The sequence below is a fragment of the Lontra canadensis genome, unplaced genomic scaffold (genome assembly GCF_010015895.1).
Source record: "Lontra canadensis isolate GAN:19392208 unplaced genomic scaffold, GSC_riverotter_1.0 scaffold40, whole genome shotgun sequence".
NCBI classification, from domain to species: Eukaryota; Metazoa; Chordata; class Mammalia; order Carnivora; family Mustelidae; genus Lontra; species Lontra canadensis.
The window spans coordinates 16,851,018-16,875,049 of record NW_022631034.1 but is presented as its reverse complement, the minus strand read 5'-3'; the positions used below and the strand labels follow the sequence as shown (position 1 = coordinate 16,875,049).

General features: G+C 40.7%; 3 protein-coding genes across 12 annotated transcripts in view; 1 reads left to right on the top strand and 2 right to left on the bottom strand.

Moving 5' to 3' along the window:
• LOC116875057 (uricase) overlaps positions 1 to 2,191 on the top strand; it is a 44,122-nt gene extending 41,931 nt beyond the window's left edge. For both annotated transcript variants that reach the window (XM_032870245.1, XM_032870244.1), the window contains exon 8: positions 1,509 to 2,191. In XM_032870245.1, coding sequence (XP_032726136.1) covers positions 1,509 to 1,583 — 75 coding nt within the window. In that variant the 3' untranslated portion in view covers positions 1,584 to 2,191. The remainder of the gene's footprint in view (positions 1 to 1,508) is intronic.
• A 961-nt stretch (positions 2,192 to 3,152) lies between these two features.
• Positions 3,153 to 23,673, bottom strand: LOC116875059 (dnaJ homolog subfamily B member 6-like). Of its 4 annotated transcripts, XR_004384123.1 has the most exons (3): positions 9,590 to 9,715; positions 3,408 to 3,507; positions 3,221 to 3,313 (listed from the first exon to the last, which is right to left on the bottom strand). XR_004384123.1 is itself a non-coding variant. In XM_032870246.1 (2 exons), exons 1-2 carry the CDS (start codon positions 23,432 to 23,434, stop codon positions 3,196 to 3,198), a joined length of 756 nt encoding a protein of 251 aa, XP_032726137.1. In that variant the 5' UTR covers positions 23,435 to 23,673; the 3' UTR covers positions 3,153 to 3,195. The 4 variants fall into 4 exon arrangements, 1 of the variants encoding a protein (XP_032726137.1); XM_032870246.1 differs by lacking the exons at positions 3,408 to 3,507; positions 9,590 to 9,715 and adding an exon at positions 22,797 to 23,673 and having other exon boundaries at positions 3,153 to 3,313; XR_004384124.1 differs by lacking the exon at positions 3,408 to 3,507 and having other exon boundaries at positions 3,229 to 3,316.
• SAMD13 (sterile alpha motif domain containing 13) overlaps positions 17,152 to 24,032 on the bottom strand; it is a 52,441-nt gene continuing 45,560 nt past the window's right edge. For all 6 annotated transcript variants that reach the window (XM_032870247.1, XM_032870249.1, XM_032870250.1 and 3 more), the window contains one exon: positions 17,152 to 18,290. In XM_032870247.1, the coding sequence (XP_032726138.1) occupies positions 18,147 to 18,290 (144 nt within the window). In that variant the 3' untranslated portion in view covers positions 17,152 to 18,146. The remainder of the gene's footprint in view (positions 18,291 to 24,032) is intronic.

The following is a 24,032-nucleotide window of genomic DNA, read 5'->3' as shown; positions in this document are numbered from 1 at the left end:
GTTTGAAGCCATGACAGAAGGTTAAACTAAGTGGGAGTGTCTGACCCGACAGCCTGAAATGGTGGGGCCTTGGAAATTAGAACTGTCCTTGCCCTCTCGAACCACTTGCAGAATGGTAGGATCTCTCTGTTTGATCCATCCTCTCACGGACTTCTAGAATTTGAAAAACATCATCTTGATGGCTTCTTTTAGTGTGTAGGTAAGGAGGGAGGGGCCAGCTATCAACGTGGCTCCACGGCCATAGAATTCTGGGCCTGCTGACCTAGGAGTCTTCTTCTTAGCCACAGTCCTCTGACCAGTCACCTCGTGTCTGTTCTGCAGATTATATTACTGGGCTCCATGGGGGCTCTGCACCACTACATCTGTAGGTGGGGTTTGGGGAACAGCACTGGGAAGAGAAGTCATGCTTAGATGCCTGGCATAGCTGCTCAAGAACTCTGTGTGGCAGAGGAGAGCAACTTTGACCCCCAGGTACAGTTCACTCAGCTGAGCGGGGAGGCAGCATTGTTGACTGCGATGGAAGGAAAGCATGGTGATTACCAGAACCCAATTATTAGAGTAGAAAGCCTTTTAAAACAATTACCTTCTAAAAAGCACAAGAGGGACCCTAAAGTAATCCTGGCCATGTCCGCCAAAGCTAAAACAAAGGACCCCAAACAGAAAAGGGTCAAGTGTCATGAATGGGACAGTGCTCAGCCCAGGAAGCTAGAAGAGAAAGGAGGTCTCCTCAGGGCCCCCAGACATCTCTGGCCTGCACCAATCCCAGCTCAAAGACTTGTTGCTGGCTTGCCGGTTGTGTCTCTCTACCCAAGAAGTCAGACTGGCAGCTTCCTCAGCTCCCATCTGAAGAACAGGAAGGGACCCCAAGGCAGGAAGCCCAGCTCCTTCAGGCCAGGGCTCTGCGTGAAGACACCTGAGAGGCTGGACAAGTTGTCCCCGGGTCCGTGTCTGCACTTTGGGGCTAGCCAGAGCAGCTCTCGGGCCCCCACCCAGCACATGGCTACAAAGTGAAGGCAACACATGAAAAGCGGGGAGTTAGGACACACCGACAACGGCAGAGAAGTGACAAATGACAGGGTGGGAAGACAGAACCACTCTAAACTCACAGCTTTCTGGAGCCATTTAGTATTGGGTTAACAGCCCCGAGGACCTCAAATGTTCCTGAGGGCATGACAGTATTTTAGCATTAGACAATGACTAATGTTCAAAGTGAATCATCAAGCAAAGGCCAAATTATGTTCAGAACATTCTATTGAAAAAACAGGGATATATAATGCATTTGAGAAACACTCATAGCCCAATGATTAAAATTTTTCAAAAACTTTTCTAGAAAAGTTTTCTACAAAATTTTCTAGAAAATAAGGCATTGCTATACATGAAATAACTGTATGACTGTAGGGCATATACATTTTCCTGTTTATCGAGTTGTGGTTTTTATTGTTGATTCATGGAAAAAAAGGAGAGGTCTATTGTAATGCCTCTGAAGTCGCCATGTGGTTTTTCTACAGGTCTTGCTACCCTTAGACAATCCATATGGCAGAATTACTGGGACGGTCAAGAGGAAGCTGGCTTCGAAGCTGTGACATTGTAGCCGCCTCTCAACTGAGGAATTCCTTCAGCCTCTTGTGATGCTGGAAATCATAGCATGTAGCCATGCCAATTTTCAAACTGGAGTGTTGATTTATAGTGTTAATTTTCCTCCTGTAGGAAAGAATTCTTCTACAACTAGCTCAGCAAGGTGTTTTGTGATTAATAATTACAACACACTTGGTGGATACAGTTTACTTCACAAATGTTAAGCCGTATGAGAATAGTCATAAATCAATATTTCCTTTTGGTTTTCTTGTGCCTTCCTATCTTAGAGAAATTTTAGAATCAATGTACTAAGAAAACAATAATGAATTAATGGATGTGTCTTATCAATTAATCTGTGCACAAATTTAAGAGTAAGCATTGTTTTCAACCTACTGATGCTAACACTTTACTCTAGGCAATGCAGAAAATGTAATGATGAAATCATATTTGGAAACTATCACCATCATGGCTTCAATGAGACTGAAGTATTTGAATTTCTAAGAATGTTCCAGTGTATATATCACTGGGAGTTTATTTCTACCTTTAAAGTACTTTTGTAATCCTAATGTATTGGTTTTAGGACTTTTACAACTCTTTGAGAATATTTAGTAGACACTGAAAAAAAAGTACAACTTGTTTTTCTTTGAATAATGTATCACTTTGGGAAAAAGAGCACATTTAATAAATGCTAAGTCACTATACCAAACAATGAATATCCACAGAGAAAGAAGACAAGAGACTCTCTATAAAAATATCAGTGATGGTGTTGCCTGGGTGGCTCAGCTGGGTGAGTGGCCAACTCTTGGTTTCAGCTCCGGTCATGGTCTCGGGGTCTGAGACTGAGTCCTGCATCAGGTTCCGTGCTTGATGGGGACTGTGCTTCTGTATTCTCTCTCTCCCTCGGCCCCTCCCCCTGTTCGTTTGCTCTCTCTCTTACTCACTCACTCTCTCTCACTGTCAAATAAATAAATACATCTTTAAAAAATATCAGTGATGATGATTTCTAGATGGTGGGATTAGGAGTGACTTTTTTTTTTTTTTTTTACCATGTGCTTTTCTGGATCTCCCAAATATAATCATCAGAGAAATAAATGTAATTAATGATTTAAAAGTGTATACAGATTTGACTGGTGATTGTGTCAGTTGACTAATACTACTATTGTATATAGATATGTACCATAAAGCTTCATAAACTGTGATTTTAGAAACCCCTGATGAAAACCTGTCCACATGAACATTCTAGATAACCTTCCTCCATTTAAAAAAATCTCCATTTATCAAGTTTTTAAAATCTCCATTTTTTATAATGGTTACATATGAGTACTTAGCATTGTTTGAGAACTCTGCTTCAGTCCCCTGGTTCTAGTACTATAACTTAAGCTAGCATGGCGTAGTGTTTCATTTAAAAAAACTCACTTCACTCCTGGATCCACCTCTTACTAGTTCTACGACGAACATCCTCCTCTGTAAATTAGAGGTGAGAATAGAATCTCAGAGGTTTTTTTGAAGATAAAACGGGATAATGTCTGTAAAGTGCTGTGATTTGTATTTATGCCTGACACACAGAAATTTCTATATGTGTTTATTAAATGATGTTAATGTTAAATATTTGCCTTCTTTTCATGTGATGTTAGATCCAAGTAGGAATGGTGATTGGACTTTGTGAGGGAGATGAGAGATGGGAAGTCTGAGAGCAGCGAGCCCTAGAAGACGCTGGAGGCCATGCACAGGCTCCTGCCTGCTGGGAAAGAACATGAGATAAGAAGGAAGAAATAATTTGATAAGGAAAGTTTCGTGCCACATTGAATACTCATGTTACAAAATGTGCTTACAGCCTGTCACTTGCATGGCCAAATAGCTGGTACATTTCATTCCTGGGCTGATTTGATGATCCAGTTCGAAGAGCAATTTAGAGTTTAACATGATTTTTTTCTAAAAACAAACAGCAAACAAAAAACTCAATCAGGCCCTTCTTACTAGATATTATATTGGTCATGTAAGTTTTAGAAACACTGTAGTTGCTTCAGAGAAGAAATCCATATTAGAGCAGAATCCTTAGAAACTGGGGTCCACTGTGTACTCACATGCATTTTGTTTCTCTTGAGCTCTTAAAACATTTATCGTAATGGACCAATGAACTATTGGATGTTATGTCCCAGGTGCGGGGCTGGAAAGCCTGTCTTCTGTGAAATTTTCAAGGACCAGATTCCTATTTTGGGAAGAATGTTTTCTTGTGGTTAAAATTGTAAACTATGTGCTGAAAACCAGGCTGGGGGTTTCACCTGGTTTTATAAGTGCCATGAACTGTAAACACCTGTGAGCTCATTTGTATCAAAACACTTGGTAATTTCGTTACAAAGGGCTACGGGGACTTTGTTCCAATTTTTCTGGAAAGCTGACTTGCTACATAGCGCCCTCCCTGCCTTTCCCCCATCCCTCCCTCAACCCTGTGTCAAGTATTGTCCCGGCATAAGGCAGGTGACTCCAGCGCATTTTCTGCCTGGGAAGCAGTTTTCAAGACCCTCAAGGGAGCAGCTGTCATTCACAGGCTTGTGGTTTTGGAGGCAAAATTCAAAGACTTGGCTGAAATCCTCTAAATTTCATCCCCTAACTTTTCACAGAAACAGGCTCAGAAAATGTGTTCCATTTTTTCTCCTTTTTAGAGTCAGACTTAAGTTCATACCATTCTTCACCTTTCAGTAACCTGCTTTTTCTCCTTTTGTTCTCAGTATAATAGAAACCACTCTTTGGAAATAGTGTTTTTCTTGTTTGTTATTGAAACAGACTTTACCTTTTTCAACCACATGAGAGATTTAACTACAGAAATCAGAACTTCTCTCTAAACTCCCAGCTCTCTTGTCCAGAAAGAACATTTTTTTTTTTCTCTCTCCCTCTTCAGACTTGGGACAGACTGGGCTTTTTGCCTTTTGTAGTCTCCTTTGCAAAACCTTTTAACTTCTGCTTCCTCGCCTGCATTTCAAGAGGAAACCAAGGCTTCTTTCTAAAGACATGGATTTCAAGCCTTCTGACTCACTGGGTTCTTCCTGCTGCTAAATATTAGAAACTTATTCTCTTTGTATTTTCTATAGTCTTTGTTCTCCTTTATCTCAGAGTTCAGCTACTTTTTATTCTTCCGTTGGCCTGGAATCTCTCAGGAATTCTGTAAGTTTTTGGATTCTGTGGCTATCCTAGTGAGAAGGAATGTTTAAGGACCTTCCTCCCAGCAAAAACGCTCATTCCTGCCTCTACAGGTTTTACAACATCCATCGTGGAAGTATTTCACTCTCAATCCTTAAAGTGTGAAGAATTCCATTGGAAATCTGTCACATAAGGAACATGTTCAACCAAACTTGGAAGAAAGGCATGCTGATTTCTTTATATAAGAAAGGGAAATAAGTGTTTTCAAACACTAATGATGTACTATACCTTGGCTAATTAATTTAAATTAAAAAAGAATTTAAAAAAACAACTTCAATTGGGTTTTGTGGGTATACCTTGGAGAAACTGCAGGTTCAGTTCTGTACCACTGTAATAAAACAAATTTTGCCAAATAAGTAAGTAAATAAATAAATAAAAGTGAAGGACCCCAGGTATATTTGCCTCTTGAGGCTGCTCTAAAAAAGTAACACAAGCTTGGGGGTAGATAACAACAGAAATGTATTCCTTCATTGTTCTGGAGGCCAGAAGCCCAAAGTCATTGTGTTGGTAGGATTGTGCCTGCTTTAAAGGTGTAGAGGGGATTCTGTCCTTGGTCTTACAGCTTTCTTCGGTTTCTTGGCTTGTGGCTGTACTACTCTGGTCTCCCATGGTCACATTGCCTCTTCTGTCGTCTCCTCTTGGATTTAGGACCCACCCAAATAACCCAAGGTAGTTTCTTTATCTCAAGATCCTTAACAGTATCTACAAAGACCTTTTTCCCACATAAGGTCACAATTACAGGTTCCAAAAAAATAAGGCAGGAACATAGGATTTGGCAAGGAGGGGTACAACTCAACCCAGAGAGTGAGTCAGGGGACAGACAGTGAGCTTCTTGAGAACAGCTCTTCTAGTGCCTATTGGATCTTCGGCTGCACATAGGCTACTGTTTCCTTCGTATCTGGGGGACAGTCACATCCCCCTTTCAGCCTGATCAGTTGTCACATGGATGTCTGTAAAAGGGCGAAGAGCATGGACTTTGGATCTAGATTATGCAAAGTTTCAGATTGGGCTTCTCCAGTTTCTAGCTGTGTGACCTTGGGCAAGTAACCCTAAACCTTAGTTCTATAGTTTTGAAATAAGTATAATAGAAATAACTACCTTACAGAGTAACTGAGGATTAGCTGAGATAACGCATGCAAGGGTTTTTGGTTTTTGGTTGTGAGTGTCTTCAACTGGAAGGACATCTTGTTTACTTAAACAGTTCAGAGATAGGTTGTCTCGGTATTGATCTGGCCACTCAGGGATAGCTTCATGGTCTCTGGCTCATTCCATCCTCTGCTCTGCTATCCTCATAGTGTGTTAATGTTTCCCCTGGGCTCACAAAATGGCTAGTAAAGCTGCTGTTACAGATGGTGTGCGTCACCCAAATCTCCCTTGGGACCAAAGTACTCAGATGTCAGAAATGTTGGTCTCTGCAGGCTTATCATTGGGTCCCTCTGGAGGAATTGCCCTTGGCTAAAAGAAGCTGCCTCACCCCAACTTATACCCAGCCCCTGGGAGCAGCTCACATCCATTGCTGGTCAGTGTAAGAGATACAAAGTCTCAACCTTACTGCCTCATTCGGGACAACTCTGCAGGGACACTCCAGTCCCAGAGCTCCTAACTGCCTGAGGTCGTTGTTGAAACTGTGTCATAATCCAACTTCTCCCTCTGCCTAGTCCTACTTCCTTCGCTGCTCACAGGCATTGTTCCAGAGAATGATCCTTAATAAACCTGCATGAAAATCTCAGGGTCTCACTGTCCTCTCTTAGGGAAGCCAACCTGTGGATCTAGGAGTGTGTCTAGGAAGGATGCTCTAAAATGGGGTTGTGGGAGCTGAACCGCCCACTGTCCAGCTGGCAATGAGCTCCTGGAATGTTGTAATTCTGTGATTGTTAAAACTATCACCTGAGGTGAATTGGGATGGGATACTGGAGGAAAGGAACACTCTGGCAGTGGCAATATCTTGGATGCTTGAAGGATTGGGGGTAATAATTATTATAAGGATGATGGAATTTGTTTAGATATTGCTAGGAACCATTAATACATTAAGAAAGACAATGGGGGAGCCTGGGTGGCTCAGCGGGTTAAAGTTTCTGCCTTCAGCCCCGGTCATGATCCCAGGGTCCTGGGATGGAGCTCCGCATGGGGCTCTCTGCTCAGCGGGGAGCCTGCTTCCCGCCCCCTCTCTCTCTGCCTGCCTCTCTGCCTACTTGTGATCTATGTCTGTCAAATAAATAAATAAAATCTTAAAAAAAAAAAAAAAGAAAAAGACAATGAAAAGATGAGGATGATTAACCAATATAATGCAAATCATGAAAGCAAGAAGACCTCCTTGGTAACATATAAAGAAAACCTACAGCCAGATGACAGGAAAAAAAAATTAGGATCAGGCCTAGGACTTAATTATAAGAAGAACAGAGGTCCAAGGAAGATTGATTTTTCAGTTCTGAGAGGTCAACACACCAAGGTCAGGCTCCTGATTGATGCACCAGAAACCCTGAATTCCCAGATTTCCCTGAATTTTTTGGTCCTGCAGAAGTAGATTACTCTTTCCTGTTAAAATCTAACACTGCCACCCTTGCTTGAAGGCAGTGCAAAGACTTCTGCATGTCTCCTTGGAGCCCTTCAGGCTACCAGACCTATAAACAGGGTCAAGTTACATCATACCCCAGCCAGAGACATGCCTTCGACTGCTAAGGGAGGAAGGCGCCTACAGGCCCTAAGAGTGGCAAAGATTCACACAATTTTATGTACGAGAGTGGAAGGATTATACATGGGACTGGATCCTGAGGGTTTTGGACAAAACCTATTAGATTTTTATTCATTTTTTAAAGATTTTATTTATTTGAGAGAGGGAGAGCCCTAGTTGGGGGAGCGGAAAAGGGAGCAGGAGAAGCAGACTCCCCGCTGAGTGGGGACCCTGATGTGGGGCTTGATTCCAGGACCCTGGGATCATGACATGAGCCAAAGAGATGTTTAACTGACTGAGCCACCCAGGTGCCCCCCTCCTATTAGATTTTTAAATCAAGAAGGAAGAATAGAAGCACTTTCCATTCACATAGGATGGCCCACTGTATACATTTATAGTCTTGCCCTAGGACTACATTAATCTACTTTTTGTATCTGGGACCTAGACCATCTGGACCCTCCACAGAACATCACATTTGTTCGTTGTACCCATGATATCATGTTAATGGAACTGGAAAAGCAAGAAGTGGTGCTTGTACCTTAGGAAACGGTGGAGTCCACCATGTTAGTGAAGTTTTTAGGTCTAGAACAGGGGTGGGAAAAATCTATCTTATCATCTGTTTTTGTAAATAAATTTTATTGGAACACAGCCATTTGCTTATGTATTGTTTATGTGTTGAGTAGTTGTAATAGAGACTATTTGGCCCACAAAACATACAATATTTAATCTCTGGCCTAAATAGGAAAAGTTTCATGACCTCTGATCTAGGGTGTTCCAGGATATGTGTTCCAGGATATCTCTTCCAAAGGGCACATTATTGCATCTCAAACTTTCTACCACTAAGAAGAATGCACAGTGCCTGGTAGTCTTTCTGTGTTTTGGAGGCATCACATTTTACTGGGATATTCCAAGGGGAATATTGGTCCAATCTATCTACTGGGTGACAAAGTCTTTTAGTTTTGTGTGTGTCCCAAAGCAGGTCCAGGCTGGGTGCAAATATTCCTGATGTTTCAGCCATATGAATTAGTAGACATGATGCTATTTAGAAATGCACCTGACTGAGGAAGATGTTGTATGGGGTTTATAGAAAGCTCCAGTATGAAAATTACAACATTGACTCCTAGGGTTCTGGCTCATGCCATCTATAGTTAAGAATTATTCACTATTTGATAAATAGCTCCTGGTGTGTTATTGAATCTGGGTAAAGACAAATGTCTCTTACGGGACATAGAGGGACTTTGAGGCCAGAGCTATTCATCATGAGCTGGTTTCTACCAAATGCACTAGGCATTACAGTTTGGTGAGACCAGCAGCAATCCACTGTAAGATGGAAATGATAGATCTGGAATCAGGCACAAGTAGGGCTAGAGGACACAAGAAAGTTATGTGGGTCCCGACCTTCATGTCATCCACCAGTGTTTCTCCAACACCTCTCACACTGTTATGGCTGTTATGACAGCACTGAAGGTAAATACTCTCAGGGAATAAAGTTTTCGGAAATGCACCAAAGAGTCATCTAAGAAAGACAAGTGTGGAAAGAAAAGGGGTCCTAGGTAAGAATATATATTTATATAAGAATATATAAATAGCTTGGTTGGTCAGGCTCCTGGGAAGAAAAAGATTGGCAGATTGGGAAGAAGGGAGAGACTGTGAATGGATCTATTATGTATTAGTCATGCTTTTTATTCCCTGTATCTTATGATGTTTTGATATCTTGGTGGTCCTTACAGACCTAGTGAGATATTGACCCTCCCAGGGGTAGCTAATTCCTAAAGATAGGAAAGTTACTTAGGAGCATTCCTTTCCTGTCTGATCCAACCACCTCCCTTATCTAATCCACACACCAAGCAAATATTTCTTCTATCATAAGTCAACCCAGGGCTAGAAGCCAGACAACTAGAGAAGAGACAGCCCCTATGCCCCAAAGCCTGACAGAATTATTCAAACCAGCCAATCCTAAGCTCTTTCCTGGTTTGCCTTTCCATGGAAACCTCAATAAAGGTTCTGTTCTAGGCCTTCCCTTCACCCCTGCTTTTGCTTTCTGACCAAAAGCAGATGCTTCCCTTCTGGCCCTGTATGGTATGGTATGTCCCCTTTTCTCAGGAAATGTAAGAAATAAATTCTTCCTTCAATGCTTTGACTTACCATTTTGTCACTGAGGGATATTTATAAATTAAGACCTAGGCAAAAATCACTGAACATTAAACGTGAGGATCTTTGTATTGCATAATGTCTATCAAAGAGTACCAATCATGGAAGAGGCACCGACCAATCAAGTAGACAGAATGACTTGACCAGTTCATGTCAGTCAGCCTTTGTCACTGGTAATCCCAATATTGGCTGACATAATGAGCTCATGAATAGAGTAGCCATGACAGCAGAGAATGAGGCCATACATGGGCCCCAAAGCATGAGATTCTACTTTCTATTACTGTTCATAACTGTTGCTCACAAACACCCAACTTTCCAGCAGTAGAGACCAAAATCAAGTGAGAACTTGATATGGCACTGATCCTTGAGAACACTAAGCAGCTACTTGGCAATGAGTTGTATACATTGGACCCCTTTCACTCCGAAAGGGGCAATGACTTATCTTAACTAGAATTGATACATATTTTGAGTATGGCTTTGCTTTTCCTGCCTGCAGGGACTCACTTGGCAGCATTATCCAGGGGCTTACACAATGCTGCACAAGCTTATTCAGATCAAGGGACCATGAGACCTACTTTAAAATAAAGGAGATAGGATAGTCTGTAACTGACCTTATGATCCTCTAGTGCTATCATATACTGTATCATCTGGAAGCTGCTGACTTGATAAGGGCAACAGAATGGTCTTTTGAAGGTACAGCTGAGGTGCTAGCTTGGAAATGATACTATGTGATGATGGGGCACCATCCCCCAAGATGTGGTATTCACACTAAATACTTTACTCTTATGTGGTGCTATGTCCTTAGAAGGTAGAACACGCGGCTCTGTTAACCAAAAGGTAAAAATACGGGTGGCCCCACTCACCATCACTCCCAGTGACCCAGCTGGGAAATGTGTGCTTTCTCATCCCCTCGGCTCTAGGCTTTGATTGTGTAGAGGTCCTATTCCTAGACAGAGGATACTTCCACCAGGGACACAGTGAGAACAATTTTAACTTAAAGCTATAGGTTTGTACAAAACGCAAACGTGACAATTCTCAAGAGAAATAGCTATTCTCAGTCCACTACACAGCCAAGAGAGAATCAATCAGACTGAAAACTTAGACATTTACGAAGGGGAAAAGAAACTGTAGGACAGGACAGTGTTGTAGAGTTTTCACTGAATGGTGGAGAGAGCAGTGACACGTCTAACTCAAATTATTTGATTCCTAGAAAACCATCAAAATTGCTGAAATAAACTTCTAGCTAGACTTGCTTATTTTACATAGGCAATTGAACCAACAGACGTTAAGAGACTTGTACAGGGTCTTACAGGTAAGTCAGTAGAGGATCTGGGATCAGAACCCAGGTCTGCTGATACATAGTCCAGTGTTCCCTTCCCCCTCCAATGTGGCTTCACAGCTTCAGTGTTTTCCTTTTTAACTCTGTGTGGGTTAGGCCAATGTTACTCTGCATTCTGCATGCACACCATACAGAAGGCTGATGAATAACCTACGGACATTAGGGTGGCTGGGAGAAGTCACCTTAGCATTAAAAATTCATTACAAAATCTGCCCAAATAGATAATTAAACAGACTGATGTCAACCTAATTGGCTCAAATTAATGAATGCAGATCTACTTAGATTTTTAAAATAAAAAAAATTTTTTTGATATTTGTTATTGACCCACACATGTCTTCATTAAAATCACAAAGGTAGCAGAGGTCTCCCTTTCATTAGTCTCACAAAACCATTTTGAATGTCATTGAATGTTCATTTTGGATTAGGGATGAGATATATTTAGAATTCACCAAATGCCTCAAACTAACTTCTCTAGGCCTTTGGGGACCAATAAAAACTTATATGCATTTTGCTCAGCACATTTCCCTTAACTCAGCATAACATTTTTTCATGGAGCTTAAATAATGCAAATTTTTTTCTTTTATGTGCCCTCATGAAGATAAAGTATCTAGAACCACCCCAAAGCCAAGAACCTGAGAAAATAATTGTTTATTTCTTTTAGAAATTTTAGAATGCATCAAATAAACAGTATTTGGGTTGAGCATATGTTTGTTAATTCTGTGACTGGTTTGGCCTTGAAAAATGGAGTGAGACCATAGTAATAAAAGCATACTTTAATGCCTTTTTCCTGTTCTACTAATGACTATACTATGTACTCTCATTAAATTCTCCATCAATCTTGAGACTGGTATTATGGAAGGCTTACTATCTTCCCCATAGTATCCACCCTCCTATCTGTTTAGCTGAATATGCAGCTGTCTGAAACAAACACTACACTCCCAATCTCCCCTTGCAGCTACGTATGGCCAAATGACTAAGTTCTTGTCCAAGAAACACAAGTAGAAGTGCTGTATGCAACTTCTGACAATAGGTATCCTTCTTTCCTTCTTGGCTAGAATGCAGTTGTGATAAAGGACACTTAAGCAGCCATCTTGGAGCACACAGGAAGCTCTGTGTTGAAGATGGTGGAGGAAAACCCTAGGAAAACACTGGGGCCCAATGATTGTGGAGTGGCTATCCCAACCCTGCTCTGCTTACTTCAGACCTCATCTACACAGTAGGGAAATTCTACTTGCCTAAGTCATTGTTACCTACGTTTTCCACTGAAACTAATCTTAAATGATACACTTGAGCTGTTCTATCCTGATAGAGATGTGCTGTAAGTGTCAAATACACAGTGGCTTTTGAAGACATACCTTAGAAAGATTGTAAATTATATCAGTAATTTTGATATTGATCATGTATGGAAATGGTAATATTTTGGATTTAGCAGATTAGATTATTTAATTTTCCTGTTTTATTTTTTACTTTTAAAAATGTGACTACTAGAAAATTTTAAATGACACATTTAAAGTTATATTTATTATATACTATATATTTATTTTATATATATGTATATATGACATTATATATTTATTGGACAGTGACAGGCAAGTGTTGCTCTATGCTGTCTCTGTCTCTGCACTAGAGAATAGGTGAGGACCCTGAGGCCAAGAAAGCCATACACCTACCGGAGTTCCCATATCTAGTAAATGACAGGGCTGTGGATCTATGTGGAGATCTACGTGGAGCAGCCTCAGTGTTCCCACCCACTATGGCAGAGTGTATCTCAACTGGGGTCATTGGGTTCTGGTGTAGGAGGGAGAACACTGTCCCAAACACTACTTCTTATTTATTTATATGTATGTATGAATGTATTTATTTATATTTTAATTCCATTGTAGTTAACATCCTGGGCCAAACACTAATTCTTAAAGGCAGGAACTGCTAGTTGCTTGAAGGTTTTACTGAGTTTCTCTCAAAATATGTTTATAATCTGACGAGTTTTACAGCTTTATTTCCAAATTGTATATTTCCCAGCATGTAAAAATAGAGTGTAGCCCATTGAAAAAGGAAATGGAACACAATTTACTGAAAGAATCTGTTATCTTTAATTTAGAAAGAAGACATTTAACTTGCAAATGTTGCCATAGATGTCTCTGCCCCACGGATGACAGAACTGGAGAAACTTGTGGAAGATATCTCCTTGGTTGCTCTACCTGACTTTTCTGGAAGCTTAAGGTCTCGAAGTTCTGTGATCTCAAAGTCTTAGATGAGAGCATGTTTTATCTTGCTCCCTTATTTTGTTGTTTCTAGATCTTGCTTCCCCAGGCCATGGCCTGCCCTACAGGTAACAAGTACGTGCGGTGTTACTGACACCTCTTTCCTAACCTCTGCTATGGTAAATGTGGTAGCTCTTCCCAGACACTTATTCTGTGGAAGTGGAGCACATGTTCTATTTGGAGATTGGCTGGCATCCCCAGCATTCCTGATGTCTCCCTAAAGATAATAGTAGACAGGAACACTCTGCCTACCTGAGGTAAAGAAACATCAGCCTAGCTTCCTACTCGTGGGTAGCCAAAGACTCCTCTTGCTTTTACTCACAGGGTCCTACATTATTCTGCCCCAGTGTTAGGCTGGACATAACTTCTTTCTTGAGGTTCACAAAGATATAACACAGCTACAGTCACCAAATAACCTGAGACGTGATCGTTTTAATCTCTTTCTTTCGGTGTAGAACTGCCAAGACTGGCCAGAAACAGTACCCAGACTATTTACTTGCCTATGGAGCTGCAGCTTGAAACTAACGAGCTGCTCATTAGTGTACCCAATGCTTTCTCTTTCCTTCCTGTGGCTTCTGCTCCTGGTTTAGAAGCAGAATTATCAAGTTTTCTCCAAAGAAACATATCTGTCCTACAGCAGTCAGCTCTCTGAACATTTAACTTCATCTTCCAAATCATTACAGAAAACACTTAATGGCTCTGTGCCCAGACCTGACCCCTGCAGATCCCATTTGCAATGACCGTCAAAAGGCAGATGGATCACTACCAGTAAGTACTCTTTGCATTTGGCTTCCAAATATAGGAGTGGTTGGGTAACTGAGGGTCATTAGACTTTTCCAAATTAAATTCTTCTAAGATCTATTTCTCTAATGCAATGGAAGGACAGTATGTTCCCCTGACTGTGGATGCTAAGCTTAGAGGGACAGAAACCATGCTCACATAGGGTATTTGTTGAGTAGAGAACAAGGAGACGGACACCAACTTCTTTCTGAATATGAAGATCATTCATATTCGTCATGTCCATTAAGTATAAAAAATGATGCTCAAATCTGCTGCACATTCTGATGCACTATGCCACCTTATTTTCTTTTCAACTAAATCTACTGGTAAGTGCTAGTTCCTGAATTAACTTATGCTAAGGAGGCTCTCTGTATGGTCCTTGCCCTCCATCAGCAGTCTAAATTTCACATACCTTATAATGACAATGTAAAAGAGTGCAGTTGCTGGCTGCAAGGTATTAGGGAATTAAAAAGATTGTAATAAATTGGAGCTTTCAGCCTCACCTAGAAGAATGCAAATGTAGTCATAAGAACACACACATACTGCACTGGCCGAAGAAAATGTCAGCTTAGATTCCACTAAAAGAGACCAGTGTGTGACCTTGCCTTCAAATCAATTCATTACAGGTCCTTTGTGGAGTCTGAATCCAAGGCTAAAACATGGAGTGGGGAAGAGAGGTGGAGGGGCAATTTTTTTCTTAAATCCCTCACGATTTTGATATCCTGTCTGCTCCTCCAGTTGAGAATAATCAAATTCAACATTAAACAATTCTCACATGAAATATATTGGCACGAAGGTGTGCTCATTCCCACTTATGCTTATGAGGTGCTTCCCATGTCTGTGGGTATTTGCTACTAGCTGCAGGCCCAGATCACAGGAATAGAAACCTGGTGTGATCAGAAAGGACTCAGACATTTCTGGTTTTAGGGCTGTTTGGAGACAAAGGCTGCCTACCTGCTGAATTTCAAGTACTTCTAGCCTCTTGTTTTGATAACACTTCCTTTCCCCTGAATTGGGGGTGGGGAGGGGCAGAAAGCACCCTCAGTTATTGCCAAGGCATTATTCTGGAGGTATGAAAGGCACACTATCTTTAGTTTGCTAATTTTGCCTGAAAGCTGTCAACAAAGGGCTAAGAAGAAATGATTTGATTCTTTTCAGTTTGCTTTTCAATTAAGATATTTTCTTTTCCTTTCCTTTTCCCCTTCCCTGACAAGCATGTATGGAGTAGCCTGGGCCTAAAGCTTAGTTGAGTCAGGTTGGGGTTAGGGAACAAGACTTCTGGTAGTTGTGAGAGGTGACAGGATAAAAGCATCCAGGGACTGAAGGGAGTATAAGCCCAAGTTCAAATCTAGAGAAAAATACAACTAAAAACATACTTTCAGCAACATTTGCTCCAAGTATTCAATGGCCAGCTGATGGTGGTGACAGGACATTGTCCTCTAATATCTCTTCTCCCTTATTTGTAGAATAATGGGACTTTTGTTAGTTGGACCCATGGGTTCTAAGGAAAAGAATATTTCAAGCCCCTTGCAGCTTCAGTGTGGCAATGTGATTGAATTCTGGACAAGCTATAAGGGGAAGTATGTGCAATTTCTTGGAAGTGTCTTTAGAGGGAGGAGGTATGTTCCTTTCCTCTTTTCTTTTTCCTGCTGGAAAGATTAGAAGTCAAGTGGTGATGGGGAGAGCTAAAGCAGTCATCTTGGGCCATGAAAGGATTCTGAGAATAAGTCGCATGCATGATGGAGCAAAAGGGTAGGAGGAATCCCTAACATCATGGAGGGCCATGCCATCTCTGGTCTCCCTGGATGTTTTTCATGAAGACACCCTTCTGTCTTGTTTATCTTACTTGGCAGGGTGGGGGTGAGGGCAGGGAGGCAGTTTTAGATTATAGTCATATTTTTCCAGACTCATATATAAAGTATCAGGTGCATGAACAGAAGTAGCGCAGAGACATTCTCATGCTATCCCATAGAGGCAGAGAAGGATCACACATCATCACTATTTCACCTGTGGGAAAGTCTTTCAGAGGGATGAATTCAGTTCTTCATCCCATCTTCCTTCTGTTGTATCCCGAGTTCCTTCTCTCTGGCCTGCATCACCAGCAATTACACTTCTCACTTTTTATCAGTACTGCTCCCCACAGTACATAAATATATTCGGCCTTTTAGGTTTTTTTTTTTTTTTTGTAAAGATTTTGTTTATTTATTTGACAGACAGAGATCACAAGTAGGCAGAGAGGCAGGCAGAGAGAGAGGAGGAAGCAGGCTCCCCGCTGAGCAGAGAGCCTGATGTGGAGCTGGATCCCAGGCCCCTGAGATCATGACCTGAGCTGAAGGCAGAGGCTTAACCCACTGAGGCACCCAGGTGCCCCTGCCTTTTAGTTTTGCATGATTTGTAGACTGTGAGAACATGGGGATGGAAAATGTCTCTTTTGTAACCCCTTCTCCCACTTATCATGCAAAACAAAGCATTACTTAAATTTCAGACACTCCTTACACTCCATAATTGAATTAATTTGGAATGCATTTTTCAACTCCACTCATTACACCATTTCCTGTTTTGTTTTGTTTTTTTTTTTTTTTTTCACTCTCATCTTCAGATTTTCTGTTCTTTAGAGAAATTATCTTCACAGGAGACTGAATTTTAACACTCTCTAACATAGTGGCTCTTAACTTGAGGAAGGGGAAGACAGAAGAACTTCGGGGAGTCCATCAGCTCTGCAAAGTTTTATATGTGGGAATATGAGCTTTTGCCTGGAGGGAAAGTACATAGCTTTCACCAAAATTTTCAGAAATTCATGACCCTCCACTAGCGTACAGTAAAAAACAAGAAGAAGAAGGGGGGGGAAGGGAAAGGGGGAAGAGAAGAAGAATGGGAGGAGGAGGAGAAAGAAAAAGAAGAAGAAGAAGAATTATTATTATTCTTTGGCTAAAATTATACCTAAAATTGGTTTTTGGATGGGGCAAGAGAAGGAACAAGGCCTACTTGAACAATGCAGTTTATAAAGAAGATAAGCCCATAAATAGATCAAAATGTTTTATATTTCTAAAGTTGTTGTTGTTGTTGTTTTGTTTTTTTAGGCTTAACTTTCTTTCCATGGTGTTGAAAAATAACCTTAATCCTTAATCCCAATTGAAGAGGCGACCAAGCAGAAAAGATCAAACAGACACTGGCAATAAACTGAAGCAATGCTTTATTGCAACCACAAAGCACCAATTCAACAAGGCATTGACACACAGAGATTTGAACAAATGTCTCTTTGAACAGAGATGTAGCAAGCTCACTTTTTTCAAGTTCTTAAAAACAAGTACTCAAACCAAGAATCAAATAAAGCATCAGAGCAATTAAAAAAATATTACACCATCATGAAGGAATATATATAAAAATATTCTGTACTAGTAACAAGGCTTTTTGATCTATAACTCTCGGCAAATTCCTTCAGAAACAAATCAGTATAAATACAAACCATAAAGTGAAAAAATCCTTTCTTCTTCGGAAACAAAGAACCAATTTGAAAGTAAATCTATGCAGAAAATATCATTATCCCCTGTGAAAAAAGCTAAATATGGATGGCGATCCCCAAGACAAAACAGAGTTTCTCTTTTCAGAGGTTCTGCTCCTGCAGGGGCCATGATGCACGTTCCTCTCAAACATCACGGTACATCCCAGTGAAACCTTAATAAGGTCAAGTGAAAGACCCTCTATAAAAGAGGGTGTCGGCAATTCCATCCAAATAACACAAACTCTAAGGAGCAGAGGGATTCAAGGGAGACAGCAACTCTCTCTTTTCTCCCCTCCCCTAAGTTTTCTGGTCTTTCATCTCTACATCTGTAACCAGAAGATCATTCCATTCAACACTTTTTCAAGGATTTTGGGAAAGCAATCTGAAGAAAACCCCTTTGGTGGGGAGGGGTGTCCAACCATGTCAAAGATAACTCTGTTTGACAGGCTCCACCAGGAAAACCATGCTGTCCACAAGTCATCCTTGCTCCTCCTGGCTGAGTTCAGGTCAGCCGATGGATTGCCTAGTCTATCCCATAGGATAACGTTTCATTTGACTGAAATTCTTTACATATACACATGTATGTATTCTGTTTACAAAGTTTCATCACATGAAACTAAATTATATCATTATGTATTTTTTGAGGTCTAAGACCCCAATTTGACTGTACTATGAAGAGTTGTTCTTTAGATGCTTTGTCTGCAGAGGTTTTACATGATACTCGTAGATTTTCAGAGCAGGCCCCAGTTTTAACTGAAGTCCCGTCAACACATCATTTCTTGTCATCAATAGCAGGGATTTTCCATCAATTTCCTATAATGGAAGAAGACGGTAAAACCAACACTGAGTCCAAAAGCTCAAGGATAATGAAGAACAAAAAAAGTTCAAAGGAAAAAGACATATTGATTGTCCTCAAGCTAAAAACATTACTTTTTCACTTGGGTCAAATGGAAAAAATGGACTCCTCTATTTTTATGTTCCATCTTTCACTTTTATTTTTGGATTAAATATAATCCATAGCGGATCTTGTTTTCAAGACCACATCCCTAAAGTCTCATCTTAAAAAAATGATGGCAGGCTTGGCACATATATCTGTAAGGGTCAGAGATATTGTTTCTGAAAGAAATAATGACTCTTTCCTTTTATAAAATGTATTGAAGTTTGTGCAAAATTTCTGTGTACTTAACTCCTAAAACAACTCTATAAATTAGGGCAGGCAGGTATTATCAGATTTTACAGGCAAACTAAGGACCAAGGCGAGAAGTTAACATGCCTAAGATCAAGAAGTTAGGCAAGGAAAACAGAGGATTGGAAATCATCTGCCTAAAACCACAGCTGATGTTCTCTCCGTAATGCCTTGGTGTTTCTCTTGACACTTGGAAGTAAATATGTGTATATAGGTGAACCAGTGGGGTCATAGATGACTCGGTATTCCAGAATCTTGCCAATTACAACAACGGGCAATGGAAAAATGATTCACTCTCTGTGAACTTCTTTCCTGTCCTTTAAAAGAAGAACCATCCTGTCTCAACCTGAAAATCAACCTACCATACTTCCTCTTAATGGATCCTCAAGATTCAGGTAGTGAAGGTAGTGACGGGCAGGGCTCTGCCCCTGCTCTCTCAGAATCCACTTCCCACTCCCTTCAGGTACCCAACCAGAGTTCCCTGGAGACCACAAAGCTTTTGGGGTAAAATATAAACAGGCTTTTCATGAAAGGGATATGGATCCCAAATACAGAAAGTAGTTTGGAACTTCTGGAAAGGGATCGCTGAGAAGCTTGCTGAATACCACCTGATTTTTATTATTTTTTATCGTGGGACAAGTGAGCTGGCTCTTAGGGGGCCTGGGCTCAAGAGATGGACCAGCTGTGCATGTTTGGTAAGCATCGACTTGTCTGTACAGACATATGTCTGTACCCATCTCCCCCATGATGGACAGATAAGGAGACAGGGGTATAATTGCAACTACACAAAACTGTGACTCTTTCCTACACTGACCCCAAGAAAGCCATTCTTCCAAACTCCCTTGTGTTTTGCCAGGCTATAAAGAAAATGTGCTTTGTATGTCTCTGTGTGTGGAGAACCACCACTGGGCTCACGGGCTGAAGAAACACCCACTTTGGGATGCCTGGGTGACTCAGTCAGTTGAGTGTCTGCCTTTGGCTTGGGTCATGATTCCAGGATTCTGGGATCGAGTTCCATGTCAGGCTCCCTGCTCAGCCAGGAGCCTGCTTCTCCCTCTGCCTACTGCTCCCCTTGCTCGTGCCCTCTCTCTTTCTCTTTCTGTTAAATAAATAAATGAAAATCTTGGAAGGAAGGAAGGAAGGAAGGAAGGAAGGAAGGAAGGAAGGAAGGAAGGAAAAGGATCAAGGATCACTGGAAAAGGAAAAGAAAGAAAGAAAGAAAGAAAGAAAAGAAAAGAAAAGAAAAGAAAAGAAAAGAAAAGAAAAGAAAAGAAAAGAGAAAAATACCAACTTTGTGACTTTGGGTAAATCCCTTCCTCCTCTGTCTCATCAGTTGGTAATGTGGGGATTTGGGGGTTTCTGATGGGATTCCATAAGATACTACTTTCACAAATGCTTCCTGAGCTATGAGTTATATAATCACTTATTGTTCCTCAACAGGCCCATGGTCCTCATGTCATTTGTCAACCACCTACCATGAACCAGAGCAGAAGGGCAAGGAATTACTTCTAACTGCTTTTTGGTGTTTTTGAACTCTGGAAACCTTTATTTTGCTGGCAACTAGAAAAAAAAAAAGTCTCACATTAATTTGTGAGAGACAACTATTCAAAAACATGGTGCATAAAAAAGCAGTTAGTTGACAGGGCAGACTGGAAAATTATTTAAGGACAAAGGATTTGACTTTCTAAATCTAAAATATTTTCTTCTCCTTACGCAGCTAGTAAGCGCAAAGACTGCCCATCAGTTAAAGCTGTAAGGATGAGAATTGGCAGAGGAGCTTATGACATGCGGAAACCACTCTAGCAGTTCTGAAGGCACTATGAGGTCACAGGAATCTGAATCACAGGTTCCTTCAAAGCTCCCATCTATCTTAGATTGACTGAGATGAAGATGTACTCACTTATAACACTTTAAAAAAACAGCAAAACCCTTCCTGCTCTCCTTCTTTCCTTTGTTGTTGTTTGCTCATACTTAATTTCCTACGTATTTTAAATGGGCATCAGGAAGAGATGACACTGCTTTCATTTCTACACAACAAGAAAACTTCCTTGACTAACCGAATTTTTTTTTTTTTAATCTTTGCTGGCAAAAAAAAGTCCTTCTACAACTCAGCATTTCTGTCAAAAGCCAAGTTGTCTGTGAAAAATGCTGAAATTTGGATTTTATTTAAGACAAAATGGAAAATCAAGTTTCATGCTCCAATTTGATTTTTTCCCTTTGTTCAGTAGCCATACTGCAGTTCACCTCACACTAGGGCTGGTAAAAGAAAGCTCCATCTGGAAATCCTCATTTTAAAAACTGGAAATGAATATAACTCATATATACAACAAAACATTCCTCTTTGGTCATGACTGACTACAGCAGCTCAGATGAATGGCAGTAGAACACAAAATGATGGAAATGTGAGCTTCCAGGTCAAACAAACTGCAGTCTGAACCTTGTCTCTCCACAACTTATTGTGTGAGCCTGCACAAAGGACCTGAATTTCCTGAGCCTCAGTTTCCTCACTTGCAAAATGAAAATAAACCCCTGAAGGATTCTACAGATTAGAAATGATTCATTCACGTAAGGCACCTAGTACAGTGCCTGACAGACAGGAGGTTCTCAATGACTAGTAAGCAGCAAGAACAGGATGTGTTCCAATTCCAAATCCATCTACTGCTTCCTTTCTGGAAGTGTGCTCCCTGCCTGAATGCTACCCTTTGCCAGAGGGATGTAGGCGTATTCCTGTTCAAGTTCAGAAAATTCGGTGAGATTAAAAAAGCTCAAGACTACATCAAAAATTTGTCTCATAAAAACTGCAAACACAGAAAAGTTCCTTGATTAAGGAAGCGAATCATTTGTTACATAACTTCTATAAAAGATTGAGATGCAAATGAAATCCAAATTTTGCCAGTCAGCATGGTGTACTAGAATGAGCATGAGACTGGGAAATGGAAGACAGAGTTTCTGATGCAGACTCCATCAGTAATTTTCCACAAGTAACCACTCCTCTGTACCCCAGTCTGTTTATTAGCATAAATGAAGGGGTTGGAGGGTGACCAGATCCAGTTAAATAAATATTAAAAAATCCCATGATTTAGCATGTACGTTATGATTAAAGTCAAAACAAAAAGAGAGTTCACCATCTTGGGATCCTGTTTACCTCCCTGTGTTAGGGATAATCATTTGTCAGTTTCAGTTTCTATCTTCATGTAAGAGTAACCAAGTACCTGTTGGACAAGAATATTTATGCAAAAAATCTTTGCCTACTTAATAAGTTCCAGCAAGTACTCATGCATGGAAGTAAGGTTTAGAAATGGTATGTGTAAATTTCCAATGAGAGCAAGACCCAAGATGTAAAAATAAATGAGTGGGATCCTTAGATATTATAGCTCAGTAGAGAAGCATGTGTTTTAGAGAAAGACATTATTTTATTGCTTATTAGGTGGGACCTAGGCAAGTTATTAATCTCTCTCAGCCTCATTTCCTTATCTATATGATGGAGGAAAAGTAGCTACTGTATTTCACTGCTGAAAGGATTATTGAGATAACACAGGTGAAGTAGAATGCCTGATATCTACCAAGTACTCAATAAATGCTAGCTATTTTAAAAAGTCTCTATTTAAAAAACTCTTAACCCTTTTACTTTTCACTCTTTCTCTCTACAAATGCTAATACACCTTGATAGCTCTTTCAATTGAGATTGTTATATGGCCAATTGGAATGATGAGGTACGACGAAGAGAAAAACAGTGGCTGTCAAGAAAGAGGAAACTGGTTAATAGCAAGGAGGGACAGTGAAAAAGTCAGAGAGAAGTCAGTGGGCTTTCTGATAGGAGGGCCCTGCAACTAACCCAGAAGGCCATACTTGTGGGGTGGTCTCTGCTGTCCCAAATATAGTGCAGAGGAAAAGAAGGCTCAATTAGAAACAGAAGATGGGATGAAAGCCAAACTCTGCTGCTTCTTAGTTTCTTGTGTATCATCTGGCCCATTATTTCTTTCCTCTGTGAAACAAGAGGTTTGGACTAAGCTGACTTCTGTCCATTCTAGTTCAACACACTCTTAGATTCCAATTCTGTCTTTGATAAGCATCAGACTCACCATCCTTACAGGAAAGTCTCGCTATGAAAGAACAAAGCACAGACTCCTTACCCATGATGTGGAGGAATTTGATGAAATGGGCTGTCCTTTTCCACTTCAGTTTTCCCTCTCACATTTTCTAGGACTTTCTTTGTAACAACTCTCTTGCCATTCACTATCTGGCTACAAGTGGTGACCAGTCTGAAGTTTCCCATTCCACTGCTTACAAAGGGTACTAATGTCCCAGAGGAAGAGGGACTTGGTCTAGAGCCCAGGGATACAAATGTGGAAAATCCTGTGTCCAATATGGGGATGACATCAAAGAAGGAGGAGTGAAATCTCCTGGCCTTACCCACATGACCAGTGGAAAAACAATCTCCTAAGAAGTCTCCATCTTCAAAGACATTTTGAAAGCCAGAGTGTGGCCTCTTAAACTGTGGTTTCTCTTTCAAGCAGTTTTTGTCTCTGCAGTCACCTGTATTTTCCATTTTGATGTGGTTCTCTTTGGACTTGTCATAGTTGTTGCGTTTCTTGGCATCAGACAAGATGTCATAGGCTTCTACTACTCGTTTGAATTTCTCCTCAGCTGCCTCCCTGTTTTCTGGGTTCTTGTCTGGATGTACCTGAAGAGCTAACTGGTGGTAAGCCTTCTTAATATCAGCGGGGGATGCATTTTGAGGCACACCTAGTACTCTGTAGTAATTCATCATGTTTCCTTAAAGGATCTTTCCTTACCAAGACACAGAGTTTGTTTTCAGAACAACTTCCATATAATTTTGGAAAGTAAGATGGTGAACCACTCCAGTCTATACCAAGACCCTTTGAATCTCCTCACATAGTTGTTGGAACAAACTCTCTTCTGGGGAGGAAATTCCTCTTTGGTGTCCTTTACAATTCCCCCCCTCCCCCACCCCCACAGCTCAATGTGAGGGGAGTGACTATGAGCTCAACATTATCAGCCAATGACTCTCAGCTGACGCTGTGCCTGCCTTGCATCCCTATTGGCAGATAATATGAGGTGGATAATATACATATTAGGAAGATTTCACCTAGTTTAAAAAACCAACACTAAGCAGCTTGTTTATAGAAAAAAATACATCTATGTGGCTCAAAAAGAAGTCTTTACCTCATTTGTTAAGGCAACAGTCAGAAGCAAAATGGGTCTTGCCCTTAAATTCGACACAAAATCCATTTTGGCTCATTGTGAGGGCTAATGCCTTCAGTGACTTAATGCGTATCTCCCTGTTATTTAATATTTGCTACTGGCACAAAGTGTGTGATAAAGGGGCTCTATTACCAAAAAAACCT

Bases quoted from the DNA above. Each gene is read 5' to 3' on its own strand.
- LOC116875059 (XM_032870246.1), bottom strand. From the start codon at position 23,434: ATGATGAATTACTACAGAGTACTAGGTGTGCCTCAAAATGCATCCCCC. The intron at 3,314-22,796 runs GTAAGGAGTCTG...CTTTCCCAGCAG, and splicing joins CAAATTCCTCCACATCATGG to GCAGGAGCCTGTGCATGGCC.